Source organism: Pelodiscus sinensis, chromosome 5 (assembly GCF_052426305.1).
Source record: "Pelodiscus sinensis isolate ZL-2025 chromosome 5, ASM5242630v1, whole genome shotgun sequence".
Lineage (NCBI taxonomy): Eukaryota > Metazoa > Chordata > Testudines > Trionychidae > Pelodiscus > Pelodiscus sinensis.
In genome coordinates, this window is record NC_143056.1 from 48589700 (window position 1) to 48612196 (window position 22497).

Consider the following 22497-nt stretch of genomic DNA (forward strand, 5'->3'; position numbering starts at 1 on the left):
TGTTTTTACAAAGAATCCTTCAAAAATACCTCACCTTTACAGTTTCTGATCTTTGCTAACATTTTCCTTTACAGATCACATATGAAGGCAGCTTCGATGATAACCTGTTCTTCTGTTCTTGCTATGTATTTGTATAAACCTTTTGTTTCACCAGCTGCTTTTTTGCATGTGCCCTAGTAATAACTAAAATGCAAATTTGACTTTCTATCCTTAGTTAGTGTGTACACACACAGGCTAGAAGAGCTCTGTGTGAATTAACAGGCACTTGTACCACCACAACAGTTAGATGTTAATTTGCAATTATTAAACTTCTGTTCTGTAGAACTTGAAATTTGGTAGCTACCTGACACTTTATGGTGAATATACAAATGTACAGTAGGAGAGTTTCTCGGAAAGAGTGATTTTTATTCCTGGTTATACAGTTGATTTTAATAGGAGAATTTGTTGTAAGATTTAGTATTTTGTGTTGAGTTATATAGGAAAGAAAGTATTTTTCCTTACTGCATCCCCTTTCTTTTATCTCATCCATGGACCTCTTTGCTCTTTTTCCTCCTTTCCTGATTTCAGTTTTCATGTGTATATTTACACTGCTACTAGATTATTTCTCTCAAAAGCACTGAACTGGCAAGAAAATAATTAGCACTTCTTCCCAGCATCCAGCTGCTATGAGCTACTGTGTTAAAAGTACTTTATTAAAATGATGTGCAAGAGATGGCTTGACAGCAGAGGAAATATACACTTACACTTAATACAGCAGAAAACTGGAAATTAGCAGAGCACAATAAATACTGAAGAATCTGTGATTTTCCAGCGGCCCTGATCATGATTCTTTTGTGGTCTGGTTAGGGGTTGGATAACACAGAAACCTTGGGGTTTCTTCTACTGCCACCTCCATCCTCTGCATCCTTCTTTTTTGTCTTCACTGAATGACTACTGCTCTCACAGAGATCAAACATCTCCCAACACTGATCCTGCTGATTTGCTGGTATGTAAATCTTATGATCCCTCCTTGCACGTAGTGGAAGCAAGTGTGTCAATTATTTAAGCCATTTCATTGTAAACTTGAGGGGGAATAAAAGAAGCCCCTTTCTTCCTTATCACTGTACAATCAATGCAATTTACCAAACATGTCAGTTAATTGAATTTACAAAATAAAATGAACTGTAGAAAGCTTGTATTAATAATCTCGTTTACACTATAAACTGAGCTTCAGTTATTGCCTTAAAATCTAATTTGGTTGATGTGGAAACTGACTTTTTATCAGGGTATTTGCTTTTGATGTACAGTAGAATATCAGAAATGCACTCTGACTGGTCAACCACACTGCCCATTAGGAACCAGAAGTATGAAGTCAGACAGAAGAGACAAAAAACAAATGCAGTACAGTATCGTGTTAAACATAAATTACTAAAAAAGGAAAGAGAAAATTTGAAAAGATAAAGAAAATGATCATTTTCTTTATAAGTCATTGTTTAGTTGTAAATGTTTGAAACAACCATAATAGTTTGTTCAGTTACAAACAACCCGCATTCCCAAGGTATTTGTAATTCTGAGGTTTTACTGTTCTAAATCTTACAATAGTTGTAAAAATGAAATCAAGCAAAAGATCCATGTATACATCACCTAGCATGTTAGGCACTTTGGAATTGCAATCTTATCCATGTTTAAAGAGCTTGCAAGCTAAATGGACAAAATACAGACAAATGAGTTGAGGGGAGCAAACAAGGAGATGGACATAGGAGAGGGAGGAATATTCAGAATAGGCTGTGTGGTTGCTTGTGTGACGCTGTTTTGCATCTTTCTGGTTCTTGATAGTTTATGGGAAGGCTAAATGGGTTTTACTTTCAGTGGAACTAATGCAGATAAGGAATTTGAATCCTTATTTAAAGGACCTGTAATATTTGTTGCATTTATCTCTACATGTCTACATACATAATATGATAAAGATTAAATTTTTCTCCAGGTACTAACATTACCTTTTTTTTAGTACACACATTAAATACTATATAGTGTATTCCATCAAGTTCATCAAAGGTTAGACTAAAACATTTTAGCACTCCGAACAGTTTTGTCTGTGTATTAGGATGTCTCTGATTTCTGCAGTTGGCTTAATCAAAAATTAATTGCTTGAAGTAGAATTTTAATTTGTGTAGTTACTGTATTTATTTTTGTTTCCAGTGAGTATCTGGCAATATTCAAGAAGACAGTTGCAATGCATGAAGTGTTCTTGTGTCGAGTGGCAGCTCATCCTGTCTTGAGAAAAGATTTAAATTTTCATGTCTTCTTGGAATATAATCAGGATGTGAGTATTGAAAACTGATTCAAAAGTAATCAAGATGTACTTTCATGATAGGATTTGAAAATGGGTAGAACACTTTATCCCCTGAAGCAATATACAGTGATTCCTTAACCAAACTCATTTTGGATTTAGAATTTAAGAAATTAAATTAGCTGGCCTAGTCAAAATTCATTCTTATGCTTTCTGAAAAATTGGTGTTCAGGACTTAGTTTATGGTTTTTGTAGTCTGGTCATCAAAAATATTGCTGGGAGTTTAAATAGCTTCTGAGCAATTGTGAGATTACAAAGTGTTGATAATCACCCATTATATTGATTGAATTCAGGTGTTTTGAAAGAGTATGATGAAACTAACTCCCGTTTATCACTGTTGTATAAAACTTGTGTGATTAGTTTTCATAAAGACAAAATCCCAATAGTAACTCTTGGATAAAAATTATGATAGTAAATGTTTCTATTATACTAAGGAAGTATCTGTAGCTTAAAATGTTTGTTAAATTGTCAAGATGACACACATCTTTAACAAGCAGAATAGTTTTGTGATAGCTAAAATAGTTAAATATATGGAGAGGTAACCAATACAAGCTGTCTTCATATTGCGTAGTATGAGTTGGAATCCTTTTATTGGGCTAATGAAGTGGAGGCTTTTATATATTGTAACTTGCCCCAAAAAACTGTTTCTGAGATGCTGTATGGTCTAAATAGTGGTTCCTCAATTACTTTTGCAAGTACAGGCAGTCCCCGGGTTTCGTACAAGATAGGGTCTGTAGGTTTGTTCTTAAGTTGAATTTGTATGCAAGTCGGAACTGGTACGTATTGTAGGGGAAACTCTAGTCAAACATTTCTCCAGAGCTCAGTTTTATTCTCCCACACCTCACTTCCCTCAGTCCTTTATTCTCAAGCTGAGGTGTCTGCTGAGAAAAGCCGCTCCGTGTCTCCCTGATCTGCTGGGGGGAAGCAGCTAGTGCGGGGTTGCCTCACCCGGTTTGTAAGTAGGGATCCGATGTAAGTCGGATCCATGTAACCCGGGGACTGCCTGTAACTAAATGTAATTTATATCTTGCACTGCTGTCGGTGTTGAAAATTGAAAACAAACCTCAGATAATTGGTCCAGGAATTTTGGCCACAGAGATGTGGAAAGTTAAGAGGACAGGGAAGATATGGGATGATTTCAGTGGAAGAAGAGAGAAGTTGTATTAGAAGTTTCTGAAGGTGAAGTAATTTGCAATTGGGAGCAGAAATTAGTGGCACTAGCTTACTACTAGTTAGCAGCTTTCTTTTACTGTGAATGAAAAATTAAGACGTTTTGCATCCAAAATGATATGGATACATTCAGTATTCTTCTCAAATACTATGAAGTTGCATATTTCAAAATTCACATTAGATGTTAAAGGAAGTCTAGTCAATAACCAGTAGAAGGCAAAATGTTGTATTGGTACTACTAATTGTCCACTAATTATTTACACAGTGTATTGTTAGGCAAATAGAAATCAACTTGATATAAAACTTGCAGTTTCTAGTACAATTTTTAGCTCCTCTCAATGCAAAAATGAATTCATTGCTTTATTGTCTTCAGAGAACATGCTAACTTGAGATGTGAACTTACCTTTCAGTTGAGTGTTCGTGGGAAAAACAAGAAAGAGAAACTTGAAGACTTCTTTAAAAACATGGTTAAATCAGCAGATGGTGTCATTGTTTCAGGAGTAAAGGTGATTTATCTCTAGCAATGTTACTATTTTTTTTAACTTTGGTTGAATTGAAATCAAATTGTTTACAAAAGGAGACAAATACTAAATGTATGCAAGTACATTTCAGGGCTTCACAAATGTATTCTATACTTGCTACAGGTAGGTTACAAAAGTGGTGAAGGGACTTGGGACTGCACCAAGAGACACCTACTCCCTTGCAACACCAGCTACAGAAAAGGGTGCTGTCCTGGGCCCCTTTCTGGAAGTTTCATCCGTTCATATTATTTTCTTCCAGATAGTAGGAATTGTAATCTTAAAGTTGCATGTCCACCTGCTGTAAAGAAACTTTAGATCTCCTCCCACTAGGGATGTAAGGTTGATGCTTACCGATTAACTATTCACATCCCTGTCTCCTACACCAACCCATTTACCTTCCAGAACTATATTGCTGCTTCACTGTTTGATCCCTTCAGCTTTTTTTGTAGGCGCTATTGAATGGGTAAGGGCCGCTTTCCTCCTCCAATGAATAACTGTTACTTTCTTTCATTAAGAACGTGCTGATGACCATGTGGGGTCAGACCAGTGGTCCATCTAGCCCAATGTCCTCTCTTCTGACAGCGGCTAATGCCATATGCTTCGATGGGAGTGAACAGGATGTGGTAATCAAGTGGCCCATCTCCTGTTGTCCGTTCCCAGCATCTGGTAGTCAGATGCTTGCAGACACCTAGAGCGGGAGGTTGCATCCCTAACTACCTTGGTTAATGGGTTCATCAATGGCTATCTTGCATATGTTGCTCTTTATAGCTTTCCCCAAAAGCATTGTGAAACAGATATGATTCTGGATCATTTTACCATTGCCAAGTGACATGAACGATGCTAGACATTTAATTGCAATATTCAGAATTCTTAGGCATCACAACTGTCTGGAAACACAGGAAGATGCATTGAATCTTTGTCTACATCTACACTATAGCCTGGATTGATGATCTGAGATCTATCCGGTGGTAATCATTTTAGTGGGTCTATTTAAGACCCATCAGATCAACTGCAGATTGCTCTCCCATGGGCCTATTGCTCTACCTTGTACGAAAAAAGTAAGGGAAGTCAACAGGAGAGATTCTCCCTTTGACACACACTCCCCTCCCCCCCCCACCAGCTTACAACCTGTGGTAACTTGAGTTAAGGTATGTTGTTCACACAACTAGAGTTGGGGCTATTATATAGTGATTAATTGAATAGTCATGTAACTGCATCAAATATTATCTGTTATGTGGCTATACAATAGTCCCCACTGGCGGGGCCAGCAGCCAGTGCGCTCCCAGCCCCGCTCCTGGGGAACCTCCTTCCACCCCACGCTGCTGCCTCTGAATCAGCCATTAGCACCAGCTCCCCACTCCTCCATACTTCCTCTACCTCTGATGGAGAGGCAGCAGTGCCAGGGGGAAGCAGCTTGTATGAGCCAATGCGTACAGGGTGTTGGCTTGAAAGTTGGCTTCCCACGTGTACTGGTTCCTGCCTCCCCCCACTTGCTACCTCTGATACGAGGGGTCAGGGTGCATGTAGTCCATAAGATTAACCAATAAGCCTGGGCTTATCAGTTAATCGGGTATTCTGCTCCTCTGACATCCTAGCTAGAGTTATGTTGCTTAAGTAGACTTTCTTCGGTAGTGTAGATGTAGCCTTTCATTGTTAATGATTGAAAAGTTATCTTAGGAACTGTATCAACTCGAAACATGTTTGTATAATGAAAACTTAAATTCTGGAGAAACTGTTGATTTCATCCGCTCGCACTAAAATTAAAAACTTTCCATGTGCAAGTGGATTTTTCAAGTCCTCTGTAACTTTCCTAATTGTATGCTCTTGAAGTCTTGAGAGAACTCAGATGTGGTTACTACTGCCATGGCTTAGTTCTGGTGTAAGAGTCTAAAGGGCAAGATATTTTAAAAAATATTTTATTCAAGGAGAAAAAATAACATGGATAGCTGTCCATATTTCAGACTTTTCCATGGTGTAAACCTATATCCACTGAAACTATTTTGACATCTTGGCCTCTCCTAATCATCATAGTAATTGTTTTCAAAACAATAGAGAAAAAAGACCAGTATTCATATTGTGTACCACATAAATGCAGTTGTATGATGCATTTCCTGTGTATTAGTTGGTGATAAAGGAGTTGTGCTTGGGTTTTTGTTGACTTTTTTTCTCTTTAGAGTGATGCTCATGAAAGGGAGCAAATTAGCAATAATGCAACCCAGGCTTCCCTCCACAGAGCAGATATTAAATAGGTAACTTGTATTGACTTTGCTAGTGCTTTCTTTGTAGTCTGTTGTAAAACTAGGCAGATGTCTAGAGGAGTTGATGTAGCTCGTGGAAGACGGCAGCATGCCCCCATGGTACGAGTTCTCCTAGGTGAAACCCACTGATCTAGACCAACCCTGACAGGTATTTTCCTAACCTGTTCTTAAATCTCCAATTATGGATATTCTACAACCTTCCTAGGCAACTTATTTTGGTGCTTAATTACTCTTGCAATTAGTAAGTTTTTTTTTTTTCTAGTCTTTAATCTAAATCTTCCTTAATGGTAATTTTAGCCCATTGCTTCTTGTCCTGTCTTCTGTGGTTAGAGAACAATTACCACCTTCTTCTTTAGAACAGCCTTTTACATACTTGAAGACTGTTATGTGCCCCCCTCCTTTAGACTTTTCTAGACAAAACAAATCCAGTTTTTTAAATCTTTCCTTATAGGTAATGTTTTTTAGATCTTTAATCATTTTTGTTGATTTCTCTGGACTTTGTGAAAGATGTGGACAAATTTAGACAAAGTGTGGTACCCAGAACTAGATGCAGCACTTCATTTGAGATCAGATAGCTAACTATAATCAGCTGATGGGTCATAAAGAACCGTCACTGCTGGTTTGAATTACAATAGAAGTGGCAGCTTAGACATAGAAGGTAATTATTACAGCCTCCCTATTAAATTACAAATGCATTATGAAAGATCACATCTAAAAATCCTTTCACTTGCCTGCTAACCAGGTGTTCAGGTTTTGAGGCTTGTAATACACACTGCATCTACACTGCTGTTGGGATTGATGCTCTGAGATCAATCCACCAGTGGTCAACTAGCAGGTCTATTGAAGACCGGCCAAATTAACTGCTGATTTATTCTCCATTCAATCCCTGTACTTTAGCCCAGATGACAAGAATACGATAAGTAGAAGCGAAAGTTTCTAATGTAGACCCCTAGTCACTTAGCTGGAGTACCTTAGGTCATGTCATTCGTTGTGTACATTAGGTCATCTTGCTGTGGGAATGTAGACCTACCCCTAGTCTCAAAAAGCCTAAAACATTGCATGCAAGCATCAAATCTTGAGGGACATGGCAGGTAAATGAAGTAGAAACTGGCTTTCATATAGGGTGTCTTACAAAATAAATACAGAGTTCAACTATATTTAATACAGTGTGTTGTACGCAAGTCATAATTGTATAGAGTACATTTCATGGGTTGTTATTACAAACAAGTGAATCTGTTTTCAATACTGTTTTTGTCTTTTAGGATGTAGATGACTTTTTTGAACACGAAAGAACATTCCTTGTAGAATACCATAACAGAGTCAAAGATGCTTCAGGCAAATCTGATAAAATGACAAGATCACACAAAAGTGAGTTTATTTTCTCTTGGGTTGGTGGGAGCTCCATTCATTGTAAAGCACACTAGAAAATGTTCTCATGCTTAGATTTTTTTCAATAGAAGGTAACTAACAACTTTCTTCACATGTGAGGAAGATTCTCAGGAAGTATAAATGTCTTTATGCAAGTGGAAGTAAAGACTAATTAGACCTTGGAATAACATATGTCTGGGAGTAACTAATGCTCAGCGCTGGCCTTTTGGGTGGACATTCTAATCATCAGACAAGGAATTGAGTGGGCCTCAGGGCCCGAGGTCCTGGAAAGGAGCTTGAGGAGGAACTGATGGGGGAGACAGTGAGGCCTGTGGAGGCAGCAGAGGCCAAAGCAATGGAGAAGAGGGTGGGGACAGCAGTGAGGCCCTAGGGTGATGGATGGGGGACCAGAGGAAGCAGTGGGATAAGGAGCACTAAAATGCAAGTCTGCTGACACTACCATTTTCCTTATGACTGGCCTTACTAACGCTGTACTAGACCAGTTGGAATTAGAATAATCTGCTTTCACACTGGAGACAGTTTGATTCTTTGCACCATCTCTTTTGGGGTTAAAAGAAATATGTATTTAAACTTCAGTACTTCTAAAGAAAACGCTATTTCATAAATTTCAGGGTGCAGAGGTAGTACAGCTATATTTATGATTGAATTCTGTCATAAACCTGTTCTAGTGTGGAGAACTTTAGATCTGCCTGCAACTTCTTGTGTGGCACAATGTCAAACTCCTCTATTTTACTCCAACCAAAAGTACCAGTCATAATATGTCAGGGTAGTGGGAAGCTTTGAGAGAGTTCGGCATGCGAGAACTTGGCAACTTTTAAATTCAGAAAAGAAATAAAATTATCCATCTGCAGTTCCCCATTTACAGCTTCAATCTTGGAAGATGTCATTGGTGTTAATCAGCTTGGTAACTTCTAGTAAGCAGTATCTTGTGGGGCCATGTGTGCATCCACTTTCTTATACTCCATGGGCATAAAATCAGACACTGACATACCTGCATCCTTTAAACTGCTAAAAGTGCAGTGGGCTTGCACAGGTTCTTGATGCTTCCTTCATTGGGTTGATTTTTCCTTTTCTTTAAGGATTTTTGTTTAGGAACAGTTAAATGGGATTTTTTTTTAAGAGTAGCTCTCTTCCCCCCCACCCCCCGTGTTGGCATTTTTTTCCAAGTGTCATTGGGATTCAGCCCTTTTGCACTGCCATACCATCCTTTTTTAAGTACTGTTCTATTTTACCTGTTTTCCTCCCTTTTGTTAGGGTCTCCCAATACAATATCACTTCAGTGAGGCCACCAGGAAAGCAGGCCTTTCAAGCCTTGCACTTCATAAAACATTTTGATGCTGCGGAGTCTGGCAGAATCTGCATTAATAGGGCACTTCAGCGTCAGACCCAAGTGATTGTGTACAGGCCTGGCAAGTGGCAGTGAAGTTTCTGTTTTTGCCTTAATTAAAGGACATGAAGATTGGTGATAGCAGCACTTCTGCAGCAGCTCAAAGTAGCACTGTCTCAGGGAAGAACTGGAGAAAGGACATCTCTGTTTGATTCATGTGACATATCACTATAGAAAATTTCTTCTGCCCTAGGAAAACCGCACTGTGTTGTTGGGGATTCATATAAATGAAGTCCTTTTTAATCCCATACAAAGGTAGGGATTGGACTTTTGAGCTTCCACAGCTATGAAATCTTTCTTGACAGAGGACAAATTCCATTACATTCTCTTGGAAATAGTACTGTTAATTGACATCCGTGGTGTGTGCTTCTCAGCACACTGTTCACAGTTTGCAACCCAAGATGGTGCTGTTAGTTCTAGCCTGAGTTATGCAATTTCAGTTTTCCAGCCTCCTAGATCTGAGAACGGAACTGCAAATCTTGCATCCCAACTTTGTCTCCACATCAGGGCAGATTCTTCTTCTCTTCTTAGACTGACAGCTAGACTTTGGGATATCTTGGAACACCTAGATTGAGTATTTTTGTCAGTATATTGGAAAAGAGGTTTTCCTGGTCAATGACCTCTTATTTCATGATATGGAAGGGGATTTTCCTTCTGAGCAACTCAAAAAAGAGTAGATCCAAAATGACCTTCTGTTACTTCTGGTTTTGGGCCTACTATTACAATACATAGTACATCCATCTACCTTAATCAATAGGATCTATTGGTATTCAACTCAGAAATGCAGTAACTGAATTATCTTCAAAACGTCTGAATTAAGATGAATATTTGTTTTATTTTTAACACAATTGTTTTAAATGACCATTATTTCCCTTTTTTTAATCAGTGATGTTAAATAAGGCCTTTCTAAAAGACTTAAGCTGGCTGGCATGCATCTGACCAAGTGATTTTCATTCTCAGAGTGGAAACATAAATGGCTTAGGAGTTCACCTAGTTTGGTGGAAAATACAAAGTTTAATGCAGTATTATACTCTGCAGATGATGCATCCTAAAATGTGTTAAATTATCTCTGGCTAACATTAATAGCCTTTAAAGTCAGAAAGGAGCATTCTAATTATCTAGTCTGACATCTAGAACAATACAAGCCATAGAATTTTATTTTATAATTCTGGCATCAAGCCCATAACTGCTGATTGAGCTAGAAAACACCTTTTAGAAAAGCATCTGATTTTGAAGAAATGACATGTGTTTCTTGAAACAATATTCCTACAAGAGTAAAGTATGAAGTTGAACTTGGATCCTTTTTACTTTCTAGATGTTGCAGATGACTGTAATAGGATTGGTTCTTCATTATATACATTAGGAACACAAGACTCGACAGATATGTGCAAGTAAGAAAGATGTTTATTAAAAATGATTAATTGTGGGACAGAGTGCTATCCAGCAATATGATGATTTTGACCGACCCAGGTTGATCTCTGTTCGTTTACCAAAATGTAATGTGTCCATAAGAAAGAATGGTTTATTCCTCCTCCCTTAATATTCCTCATATGCATAGCAAGCAGATTGTGAGGCATGATAAGAGCAACTCTAAATCTGGGTAAACGCACACTTTGTCATGGTCACAGCAGAGTGATCACAAAAAGTGCCTTCATTGCATTTCTGTGGATCCCTGTTCTTTCCCTAGAGTTGAAACAGGAGGTATGTATCCATATGGAGATTTGTATGCACTCAAGTTTTCGATCATTTTGCCCAATATGTTGAATTTTGATAATCTGAACTAAATTGTACTCCTTGATTCTGCACGTGCACACAAGCAATTTAAGAAATGTTCTATAAAACGTGCTTGTTGAAATTAAGGCTTAATAATGCCAGTTGTATCTGGCATTATTGCAGGAAGGAGCTATATATGAAATTAACATATACAGACTTGTCAGGTCACCTCAGTTCCAGTAGTAGTGTAGGTCATTTGCAGGCGTAAGTCTTCCTTGCTTTGTACCAACTCTTGGTTTTGTAATCAATCTGCTGGACTCTAAGGCTATGTCTACACTACATTCCTCTGTTGAAAGAGGAATGTAAATGAAGCAAATCGAAAGTGCAAATGAAGCGTGGATTTAAATATCCCACGCTTCATTTGCATATTTGGGTCCAAGCGTTTTTTTGAAAAAGCATTTTTCAAAAGTGAAAGTGCAGTCTAGATGCGCTTCATTTGCACTTTCAATTTGCTTCATTTACATTCCTCTTTCGACAGAGGAATGTAGTTTAGACATGTCCTAGATTACAGGCTACAGATTAATTTCATTTGGGACTCAAGGCAAACTTGACTTCCGACTGTCTGCCAAGCTGCACGTAACCTTTCCTTTCTTTACTTGTATGTGTTATCCAGTGACGATGTACTGCATTGTTGCTCAACCACTCAAGTATAGAACTTTCAGCATTGCAGGTGTTGTAGGTGTGACTTTACTTTTTCCTGTGTAGTAAATCTCATGTAAAGAACATCTAATGATTATGTAAGATGTCTAAGAACTGAAAGAAACAATGTGGTAATGTTCAGGGTCTAACAGTTGTCTTGTTTGACCAGGCAATTGTTCTTTGATTTAGGATTTGACCAAGTGTTGCAATTTATTTTTGACACATTGGAGAAACCAATTGTTCACTGTGTTTTCTGGGATTCCCTGCATTAGTTTAATCTACAGTTGATTTGCTGCCTCTTCTCATCCAGAGAATTTGGATTTTAAAAAATGACAAATTTAGCTTGACTTGAAATTGAACTGAAAACCATTAAAGTCATAATATATCTGTTTTCTCCCAAGGTTTTTTTTGAAGGTATCAGAATTGTTTGACAAAACAAGGGTATGTATAATTCAATTTTAGATGTAAACTGCTGTGTGTGTAATTGTATATCCCAGTGTGTGCGCCATGATATTGACAATTACAGTCTTGGAGTCAGTGGTCTTTTAATCATCTTGTGAGCTTTTTATAGCAAGTATTTGAGCATTGGGCAGTGGTACAGTGGCAGATAGCAGTTAAGATTTTTCAAACACATTTTTTAAAGTAAATGTGTAGTCTTTAAATGAAAGCTACAATCAAAATGGCTTTCCAGATGGAGAAAAATGAAGAGTCAAGGTGGGTTAGGTAATATCACTTATTGGACCACCTGATGGTGAAAGGGACAAGCTTTGAAATGTGTACAGAGCTCTTCAAAAAATATATTCTGTTACTTAACTTGTGGCCTGATACTAATTTAAGGAGAGCTAGTTCTCCAATGTTAAGATGGCTTTGTTAAAAAACTACATTAGTTGTTTTTATTACATCTGATATTAACTATATTTCTCTTAAAATAGATATTTTTTAGGCCTCAGTCCTGCAATATGATCCATGTAGACAGATTACTGAACTCATGTATAATTCTCATTGCAGCATTACAGCTTCACTATGTAGTAAGATCACTTCTAGGGGATAGATATGTTAAACAATAATGTTTTTAAAAGACTCCTGATAAATTTTTCTGGATTTCCTACTTTTCTATTATGGTTTGTTAGACAGAATGTTTGCTAAGATAGAAACTGTTTTGTTGTACAGTGCTGAATGCTTTGGTGTTCAGTAAATAATAAAAATATGCTAATTCTAACATATCCGTACCAATTCCCCTTTTGCAAGATGTAACTCTTTAAAAAAAAAAATTAAACTCCAAAAGGTACCTACTTGCAAAATATCTCACAAAACACCTGTCTGTGGAGAAAAATGTTTAACACTTTTGGCCATTCAAGTTTTTTAAGTATTAACGTTTTGGACCAGAATGTTAGCTTGATATGAAAAATACAGTAAATGGGAACTTTTGATATTTTTAGATTAAGGTTTACAAATAAGCTAGTCAAAGTTTTTTTTTGACTATTACTACAAAGCAGTGATTTTAAGTGACTTGCACTTGGAACAACATATGCAGGAAGAGAGATTTCTTATTGAACAACAGTATAATTTGGAGGCTATTAAGAACAGCAGTATAATACATTAGATTTAGTGGGAAAGGTAACTAATGGAAAAGGAAAATTTTAAAATCTTGAGCAACAACCATTCAAGAGATCAGCAAATTAGTTACATAAATAGCTAAACATGAATATTCAGAAATCTATTTGTTTATGGAGACATCGAATAATGAACACTTTCTGAATCAGGAATACTGCTTCAGATGAATGATTTACCCTGTTCTGTTAACTACATACGGGTACAGCAATACTATATTGGGTACATATTTTATTCAAAGACTGTGCACTGTTGAATCTGTTTATTACCCTCTCAACCCTGAGATTCAGTTTCACAAATGCATCTTATGAACATAGACACTGATTTAGTCTGGATGTGTTACCTACAGTAGAATTTTAACACTGTAGATGTCAGAGATGAAGGTAGGTGCCAACAACTGTACAGAACTGTTGACCTTTCCAGAGAATTCGTACAGGAGAATTGGTCTCTTTAAAGAATATCTGCACTTGAGTAGCTGATATGGCTTTGAGAGAATTTTTATGTTATGTTGAGATCACATGAGACTGTGTATTTTCCTCTGAGGCTGTTTGAACTTCTCTGCCTTTTTCAGTATATAGTAAAAATGTCATTAAAAGTAGGAACAATTTCCCTGTTAAAAACTGGCTTCCTATAAGCTGACATGAATAGCTGAACCTTATTTTGATAACTGATGCTAAAAATGTAAATTTTTTTTGAAAGTGGTAATATCTGTGTCTCAGGCACTGTTATTTTTGAGTATTTGCATGAAACAAATTAAAAATTAAAGTCCAGATGTTTTGAGAATGGCATATCACTTTTTCCCCTCCAGAAAATAGAGGCACGGGTATCTGCAGATGAAGACCTTAAGCTTTCTGACCTTCTGAAATATTATTTAAGGGAATCACAAGCTGCTAAGGTAAATTTGTGCTTTTTTGTTCTGTGAATTAGTACACTATTTGAAGGAGTATTTAGAGTGAATGTAAATTACTATACCTAATTCAGTAGTTTAGGAAAAATAGTAAAATTTCCAGGCTGGTAATTTTTGACCCCCTCTGATAGTGTAAGGAAGCTGTTCACAGAATTGTCCACATTCAGAATGAGATGAGTATATTTTTAGCACTTTTTTCATGCTATGCATGTATTTTGGTTCAATAATCTAAACAATAGGTTGATTCTAATGGGCTGGGAGGATTTGGAATTCCCCAGGCCTGTTTTCTCCTGGGTTTCTTCTAACACATTCTAAAGCATCTTTTTGTTGGCCACTGACAGAATATTGGGCTAGATGAGATCACTTGCTTGATCAAATTTGGGAATTTCTATGTGCCTTGGAGTTGCAGGGGTGGGAGGATCTGTTTTTTATGTACATGATTAAACTTAGAATAATTCTAACAAGCAGGAGTAAAATGAAAATCTTGAGACAAATAAGGTGGTTTATACACTGATCTGAGGGCTAAAATTAAAGGCATCTAACAATAGGTAATGGCAGGTTTAATGATACATTCTGTCACTTTATTTTTGCAGGATCTCCTATATAGAAGATCTAGGTCACTAGTGGATTATGAAAATGCTAATAAGGCACTGGATAGAGCAAGAGCAAAAAATAAAGATGTGCTGCAAGCTGAAACTACCCAGCAATTATGTTGTCAGAAATTTGAAAAAATATCTGAATCTGCAAAACAAGGTATTAGAGCAATCTTTGATCGCACATTTGCATTTACAAATAGTTTTCTTGAGTACCCTCCATTTTTCAGATATCTTAGAATGTTTACTGCTCTGAATTTTCTATTTTTAATCTGTATGTGACTTATCTGAGGGCATTTAACAGTATTTTCTTTCAATATTATTTGACTAATAGTTTTTCTGGTACCAATATGATGCTTAAATGATTAAATTTGCTCAAATCCAAGATGCAAGTAACTTAGTTGTCACTTGTTTTGACACACATAAAAGTGCAACTGACTGTAGATAGTGAAGCCAGATATAATTTTGTCTCACTCTGGTGAAACGGCCTTACACAATTCTGTCTAGGCACTTCAGTGCTGATTTTCATTGACTGCCACATCTCATTGCAGGTGGTTGTAGGTCAGAAACAGAGGAGCCAGCGTGGGGAGTTTTTGTTGGGGATGCTAGTACTGGAGGTCTGTCCCAGCTGAAGCCACTTTGGTGGGCAAAAGGTGCTTCTCCTTTGGAGAATAGGCTGTTCAGTGTGCTGCTTTCTTTCTGAAAGTCTTTCCCCCTCTGGCCTAGAGAAGTGGGCTTCTAAACCAGTCAGCATCCCTTGTCCTCAGTTAGCCCCTGGAACTCACCTCCGCTTTCCCATTCAGATCAGTTGCTAAAATTCTTTGGTTTTATAAATCTGACAGAGTTGGTGGCTCTTTGGAGAAACATCCTGTTAGCCCCTGAAGTGTTCCAACAAGCATGTTGTCTTTGGGTACCCATCTCATCTGCTCTTCAAGTTAATTTTGCACTGGTGATCCTTGCAGAACCCTTCACATGAGTGAAGGCAAGTTTCTGGGTTAAATGTAGAGATGAAGGAAGGGAGAAGAATGAATTTAATTTAATTTTTTCAAAAGGTACCTACATTGACTCTAAAAGAGCTTTAAATGTATGAAAATTATGGCTAGGATAAAAGAGCACAATCATACTTTAAATACTTATGTAAGTGTATGTCTACACTTCAGTTAGACATATGTGGGAGGCCAATGACACTGACCTGGGCTTGAAGGATTTGGAATAAGGGACTGCTTAATTGCAGAATAGATGTTTGTGCTCAGCCTGCAGCCCAAGCTCTGGAAGCCTCCCACCTCATCCCATGTGAGAGCCCACGTATTGAAGTATAGACTGCAGTAGCTCTGAGCCTAAATTGGGTCTTAGTCTTAAAACTTGTGATTTTTTTTTTCACCCTGAACCCAAGAGGAAAGTGTCTTTATTGCTTGAATGTGCAGACACCATTTTTAATGGAATCCCAAATTATACTTCACAGAACTTATAGACTTTAAAACAAGAAGAGTTGCTGCATTCCGAAAGAATCTAGTGGAACTTGCAGAATTGGAACTGAAACATGCTAAGGTAATCAAGACCCATTTTGGTTTTCATTTAAATCAATGTTTCCATGTTGTATAGTTGGATAAGATCAGATTGGCCATTTTTGGAGGTAGGTAATGTACTCTCCAACTCAAAGTTGTCTGCACTGATATGAAGCATGAACAGCTTCAGTTGAAAGACTAACTTTTATAAAGTTGTAAACTCTTTGGATAATAGGGGTGCAGACAAAGACATTCAGTGGAACTTGTGCTCTTAAGTGCCTTGGGGGTGTTTTGAAAATCTCTATCCCATAGAGCCGTGGTCACCAACCTGTCGATCATGATCGACTGGTCGATCACGATGCGTTCGGGCAACCCGGCTCCCCATTTTCCCCTACCCCCGAGAAGCCCCACTACCTACCTCTAGTGTAGTGCCAGCTTCCTGTGGGGTGGACGGAAGTCCTCTCTGAAGGCCGCATCACTTCCGGGGGTTCTGGAAGTGCGTGGGCTGCTCCCCCTCCCACAGCTCTGTTGCGTGCTGGCGGAGGGAGTGTTGGCCTTAGAGGAGGAGTGCGGAAGCTTCCCTGCGCCACCAGTGCCAGAGGGGTGAGTTGGCCGCAGGGGTTTCCCTGCGCCGTGGGAGTGGGAGTCGGCCCTGGGGTTTGGCCGCGCTGCAGGAGGGGAGGGAGTTGGCTGGGCCGTGCTGTGGGAGGGGGGTTTGACCTTGGGGCAGGCGCCTGCGGGGGTTGGCCATGCTGCAGGAGGGGGCTGGCCGCACTGCACTGCAGTAGGGGGGGTTTGGCCCCGGGGCAGGTGCCCGCGGGGGTTGGCTGCGCTGCAGGAGGGGTCGTGCCGTGCCACAGAAGGGGGGTTTGGCCCCGCCGTGGGAGGGGTGGGGATTGCCCCTGGTGCAGGCTCCCGCGAGGATTTGGCCCCGCCGCAGAATGGGGGGGATTGCCTCCGAGGCAGGCTCCCGCGGGGGTTAGCCCCGGGGCAGGCATGCTCGGGGTTTCCCTGTGCTGCGGGGGGCCCGGAGGAGGCATGTGCTGGCTTCCCGTGGGGGGGGGGGGGGGGAGAAGAGGAGGGAGGGAGAGAGAATCCTGGGAGGAGGCAGATGCAGGTGACTCTGCTGCCACTGGCACCCTGTCCCCGTTCCCCAGACTCCACTCCCCTGTCCCCATTCTCCTGTCCCCAGCTACAGAACTCTGCCCCCATTCCCGTCCCCACTGGCACCCTGTCCCCTGCTGCAGAACCCTGTCCTCTGCCCTCCCAGCACCCTGTTCCCTCTCCCCTGCCCCCAGCTGCAGAACTCTGTCCCCACAAAATGTATAATTATAAATGCTTCATTTTAGATTTAAATAGCATGAATAAAAAACAGACCATTTATTTCATAACTATAAACATGTGATTTTAATTTATGTATTGCATAATTTAAAAATAAAGTGTTTACCAGAGTGTGTAAGTAAGGGCTGGGGATAGCAAGTGATGGACAGGAGGAGAATAGAGAGGGCGGGGCTTTACGGAAGGGGCGGGGCGGTAGAGCTTCGCCTGTTCTGAGATTTAAAAAGTGATCTTCGTTGTAAAAAGGTTGGAGACTACTGCCATAGAGAATATCTCCTGTTTTGGCTTACTGTATTGCTACAGACGTAAAACCCTAGTTAGCATAGTATGAATTTCCTTCTCCATTATCGGAGCACTTTATTCTTGCAACACCCCAATAAGGTATGAAAGTATGACCACAGTTCATACAGGAAGTCTCTAACTGAGCAAGAAATTGAGGCCAAATATGTGCATAGCTTCTTAAATATACCTCTAAACTTTGGTTTCTTTAGTTCAATAGCAAAGGATGTTGAATAAGACATTTAAATTGCAGATAATTTACTGAACATACTAAATGGTTTTAAAGAGGTGAATATTTTTCCCCAAAAGGACCTAAATGCACTGTCCTTAAATGCCACTTAAATGCTATTTTATTGTGTATATGGAGACAATACCTTATTATCTACAGCTGTGTCAAAAGTAGTAACTATAATGCTTTATCCATCTCAAACCATTTTTCCTTTAGAATTCACATTATTCAACTGTTGCCATTGTCTGTGCTGCAGCTTGTCTAGATCTAGCCCCCAGGAATCTAAGGCTTATCTATGTCCATCCCCAGGTCCCCCCAGCATTGGGAAGCCTGTGTTGGCACCCCAGCTCCTGCCGTTCCTGGAGCATGCAAAATCTTCTGGCCTGAGCGCCCCTCCCTCCATCCCCCCAAAGCTCTGATGTACAAGGGAATTGTACTTTTTTTTCCTTCTCACTTGTGTGTGTGTGTGTGTGTGGCCCCCAACTGATTTTTCTGTGTGTCTGAGGCCATTGGCCCATAAAAGGGTCAAAAAGGTTCCTCACTCCTGCATTTAACCCTTATTTCTGAAGGGATCTATTTGGAATATTTTAGATTGAAACTGGACATTGACACTTGAAAATTCAAGAGTGTGTAAAGCAACTTTTGTTTAAATTGGTTGGACATTTCAGTTTGAACAGTTTTTAGTTTGGATGCCTTTTAATGGTAGGAGAGGAAATGGCTTTTTAAATGTAATTTTCAATCTTTTTTTCATTACTTTAGTTGAAGATGAATGACAAAGTAAAATAACTTCAAAAAAATGTATTAATCTTGGAAGCAAATAATGTGAGACTCCTCATTTTGTTCTTATGGATCAGGTGGCTTTCATATTAAGCCTCTTTAGCAATTCTTGTCTTATATTGGTTTGAGTATGATGCTTCTTGGGGCACTGAAGACTGAGTGTCATTGTTTTACCTCCTACATCCAGTGCAAATGAGCCTGCCTTTTGCCAGCTGGGTGGTAGTGCTGCCTTCATATAGTTGGCCACTCAACATTCTCCTCTGGGCTATGCCAGCCCTGCCTTTTCCTTGAAGGTTGACAATACAGCCAAGCTCCCAAGTCTCTTCAAAGTGTCTTCTAGTGATATCTAGCCTCTGACCACCGAATAGCCATATAAATCCCAGATCTTCTGTTTCCAAAGGGAAAAATGTTCCCCAGTCTAACGCTTTAGTCCACTGCTCCTGTATCTCACACAGAACTTGAGTTTAGTTGTAATAAAACAAAAGGAAATTTAAGAAAATAGAGATTCAAATAGGAACAGATGGAAACAAGTAGTTACATATGAAACAAAAGCACACAACATGCAAATTGAGAGCCTAAACATTATTAATGGTTTTCTTTCCTACCTAATAAAGTAGCTTCTCATATCGCCAGTCTTCTACCGTGCTTGCTAGCCCCGAGTAGCTGGGACACAGTCTTTCATGAAACAGCCCAGCTTACCAGGGTACCTCCTCAGTGAACCAATCTAGAGTGTTAATCCTCCATGATGTACTGAAATTGTCCTTTGTCTTTATTCGCAGAGGGAAGTTCTCTCACTGTCCTATTGTTTCTTTTCACTTAAAGTGGTTTTCATGATTGTAGTTTCTTTGATGGCTTTCCATTGACTTTTCTTGGTGCAAAGATAGACGACTGAGCAATACAGTATATACTTTGTTAGCCAGGGAGGATGTGATAGCTCCTTTCTGTTTAAATGGATCCTCCCTGGGGATGTTAATTCCCTGGGCACAAACTTTGCTCCAAGACAGTAAGGCATAACTTTCAATGTAGTTACATTATTCCTTGAAATATTACCAATATACACACCTCACAAAGGTTCTTCATAGATACAGGCTTTCTGTAGAAATCTCACTACCTCTATGAAAGCGGTGTGCATGTGAGTGCCTGTAATGAGTTTGATCTGAGACAAAAGTTGCTTGTAATGAACAGTTAACCCTTTGCCAGTTGACAAGAATGGGCCTTTCTGTCATGCAAAGAAACCCTGGGGCTGATGTGAATATCCTCATTTCACTCTGTCTATTTTGGGAATAGTTTAAAATTGTAGCTTTTAATTGGCCTGAGATGAGAATCTGGGACATTGTGCATCCAAATACTGAATTTTTATTTTAGTCATTAAGAATTTAGATTTTCAGGCATACAGTGTGCCATGTTCCTTTTGTACTACAAGTTTGACCTTCCTTGTCCAGCACCCTCGGGACCTGAGCTGTGCTGCATGAGGGAATTTGCCAGATATAGGAAGGACCCTTGCCACTGGCCTCCCAGGATGCTCCTTCCTGTAGTTGGCTCTGCTCTGGCCCCATTGCCACTGGGCTCCAGCCTGCAGGGCTTGGACTTGTGTTCGGGGCTGCTGGGCCCCCTAGCCAATGCAGCCCCGCTTCTTCCCAGCTGGATTGGGGATCCCCGGGGATGGGGCTTGCTTGCTGGCTGCCTTGCTTTTGCTACTCAACAGTCCTGCTTCTGCAATGCCCAGCCAGGATGCCCCAGGAATGGAGCTCCCTAGTCTCTGTGACCACACTTCTCCCTCTCCCCTGCCCAGCCTGGGCTCCCTGGGGACGGAGCTTCCCAGCTCCGTGGCCCCACATCTCCCCCACTGGGTTCCTCAGGGAAGGGGTTAGCACTCCGAGGCGCCGGGGCTTGCTTATCCAAAAACATCCATATGGGAGAATCCCAGATTTCGGAGATTCAACCTGTATTTGCTTTAATATGTGCCAAATTCCTTCCCTCTCCAGTAACTTATATATGGATTTCTTCATGTCCTTTTGTACTTTCCAGGGAATGCTAGTGCTAGCCACAGACTAAGACCCTTGAAAAGAACTGATATTTTCAGACTCCACTTTGTCTCTGGCCTAATGTTATCAGTTTTCCATTCTCAGGTATAGCACTCTATTTACTCCTTTAGATAATAGAATCATAGAATAATAGGACTGGAAGGGACCTCGAGAGGTCATCGAGTCCAGCCCCCCGCCCTCAAGGCAGGACCAAGCTCCGTCTACACCATCCCTGACAGATGTCTATCTAACCTGTTCTTAAATATCTCCAGAGAGGGAGATTCCACCACCTCCCTTGGCAATTTATTCCAATATTTGACCACCCTGACCATTTGGACATTAGGAAAAAATTCCTATCTAAACCTCCCCTGCTGCACTTAAAGCCCATTACTCCTTGTCCTGTCCTCAGTAACCAAGAGGAACAAATTTTCTCCTTCCTCCTTGTGACACCCTTTAAGATATTTGAAAACCGCTATCATGTCCCCCCTTAATCTTCTTTTTTCCAAACTAAACAAGCCCAGTTCATGAAGCCTGGCTTCATAGGTCATGTTCTCTAAACCTTTAATCATTCTTGTCGCTCTTCTCTGTACCCTTTCCAATTTCTCCACATCTTTCTTGAAATCTGGCGCCCAGAACTGGACACAGTACTCCAGCTGAGGCCTAACTAGTGCAGAGTAGAGCGGCAGAATGACTTCACGAGTTTTGCTTACAACACACCTGTTGATACAACCTAGAATCATATTTATTTTTTTTTTGCAACAGCATCACACTATTGACTCATATTCAACTTGTGGTCCACTATGACCCCTAGATCCCTTTCTGCCATGCTCCTTCCTAGACAGTCGCTTCCCATCTTGTATGTATGGAACTGATTGTTCCTTCCTAAGTGGAGCACTTTGCATTTCTCTTTATTAAACCTCATCCTGTTTACCTCTGACCATTTCTCTAACTTGCTAAGGTCATTTTGAATTATGTCCCTATCCTCCAAAGAAGTCGCAACCCCACCCAGTTTGGTATCATCTGCAAACTTAATAAGCGTACTCTGTATCCCAATATCTACATCATTGATGAAGATATTGAACAGTACGGGTCCTAAAACAGACCCTTGAGGAACTCCACTTGTTATCCCTTTCCAGCAGGATTTAGCACTGTTAACAACTCTCTGACTACGGTTATCCAGCCAATTATGCACCCACCTTATCGTGGCCCTATCTAAGTTATATTTGCCTAGTTTATCAATAAGAATATCATGCGAGACCGTATCAAATGCCTTACTAAAGTCTAGGTATATGACATCCACCGCTTCTCCCTTATCCACAAGGCTCGTTGTCCTTGTCCAAGTCTTACTTTGTGTCACATTGCAAAGTTCATAATGCCGGTACATTAGAAATCTAATCTGCAGACTGAGTTGTGAGAATGCGTAAGAAGAAAATTCTGATCCATGTGATGTATGGTTATGAAATAAAACCGAGTTTTGATTAATTCTTTTATTAAGCCTGCTAAAGTTTGTTGATCAGTTTGGTGGCACAAAAAGCTAATGTATTTTGCATTTCTTTTAGATTTCAGGAAACTATTATAATTTATGATGCTCATTCATAATCTAATTTTGTTTAAAAATGTGACCTAATATGAGAAACTAACCCCATAACAAGATGGCAAGAAAGGTATTATTTATCTTCAGCATCTGTTGGCCACCTTTACATTTGTAGATCCTCCTCTGATCTGCTAAAGCATATGATTGCAGTTGACTCTTTCATGAGAGTCCCAG

At 39.7% G+C, this 22497-nt stretch overlaps 1 protein-coding gene across 1 annotated transcript in view; it reads left to right on the top strand.

The window, feature by feature from the left end:
• SNX6 (sorting nexin 6) overlaps window positions 1-22497 on the top strand; it is a 45246-nt gene that overhangs the window by 17397 nt on the left and 5352 nt on the right. Inside the window, exons 6-13 of the mRNA XM_075926942.2 lie at window positions 2179-2302; window positions 3910-4005; window positions 7541-7646; window positions 10370-10445; window positions 11868-11907; window positions 13886-13972; window positions 14578-14737; window positions 16040-16125. Of these exons, the coding sequence (XP_075783057.1) occupies window positions 2179-2302; window positions 3910-4005; window positions 7541-7646; window positions 10370-10445; window positions 11868-11907; window positions 13886-13972; window positions 14578-14737; window positions 16040-16125 (775 nt within the window). The remainder of the gene's footprint in view (window positions 1-2178; window positions 2303-3909; window positions 4006-7540; window positions 7647-10369; window positions 10446-11867; window positions 11908-13885; window positions 13973-14577; window positions 14738-16039; window positions 16126-22497) is intronic.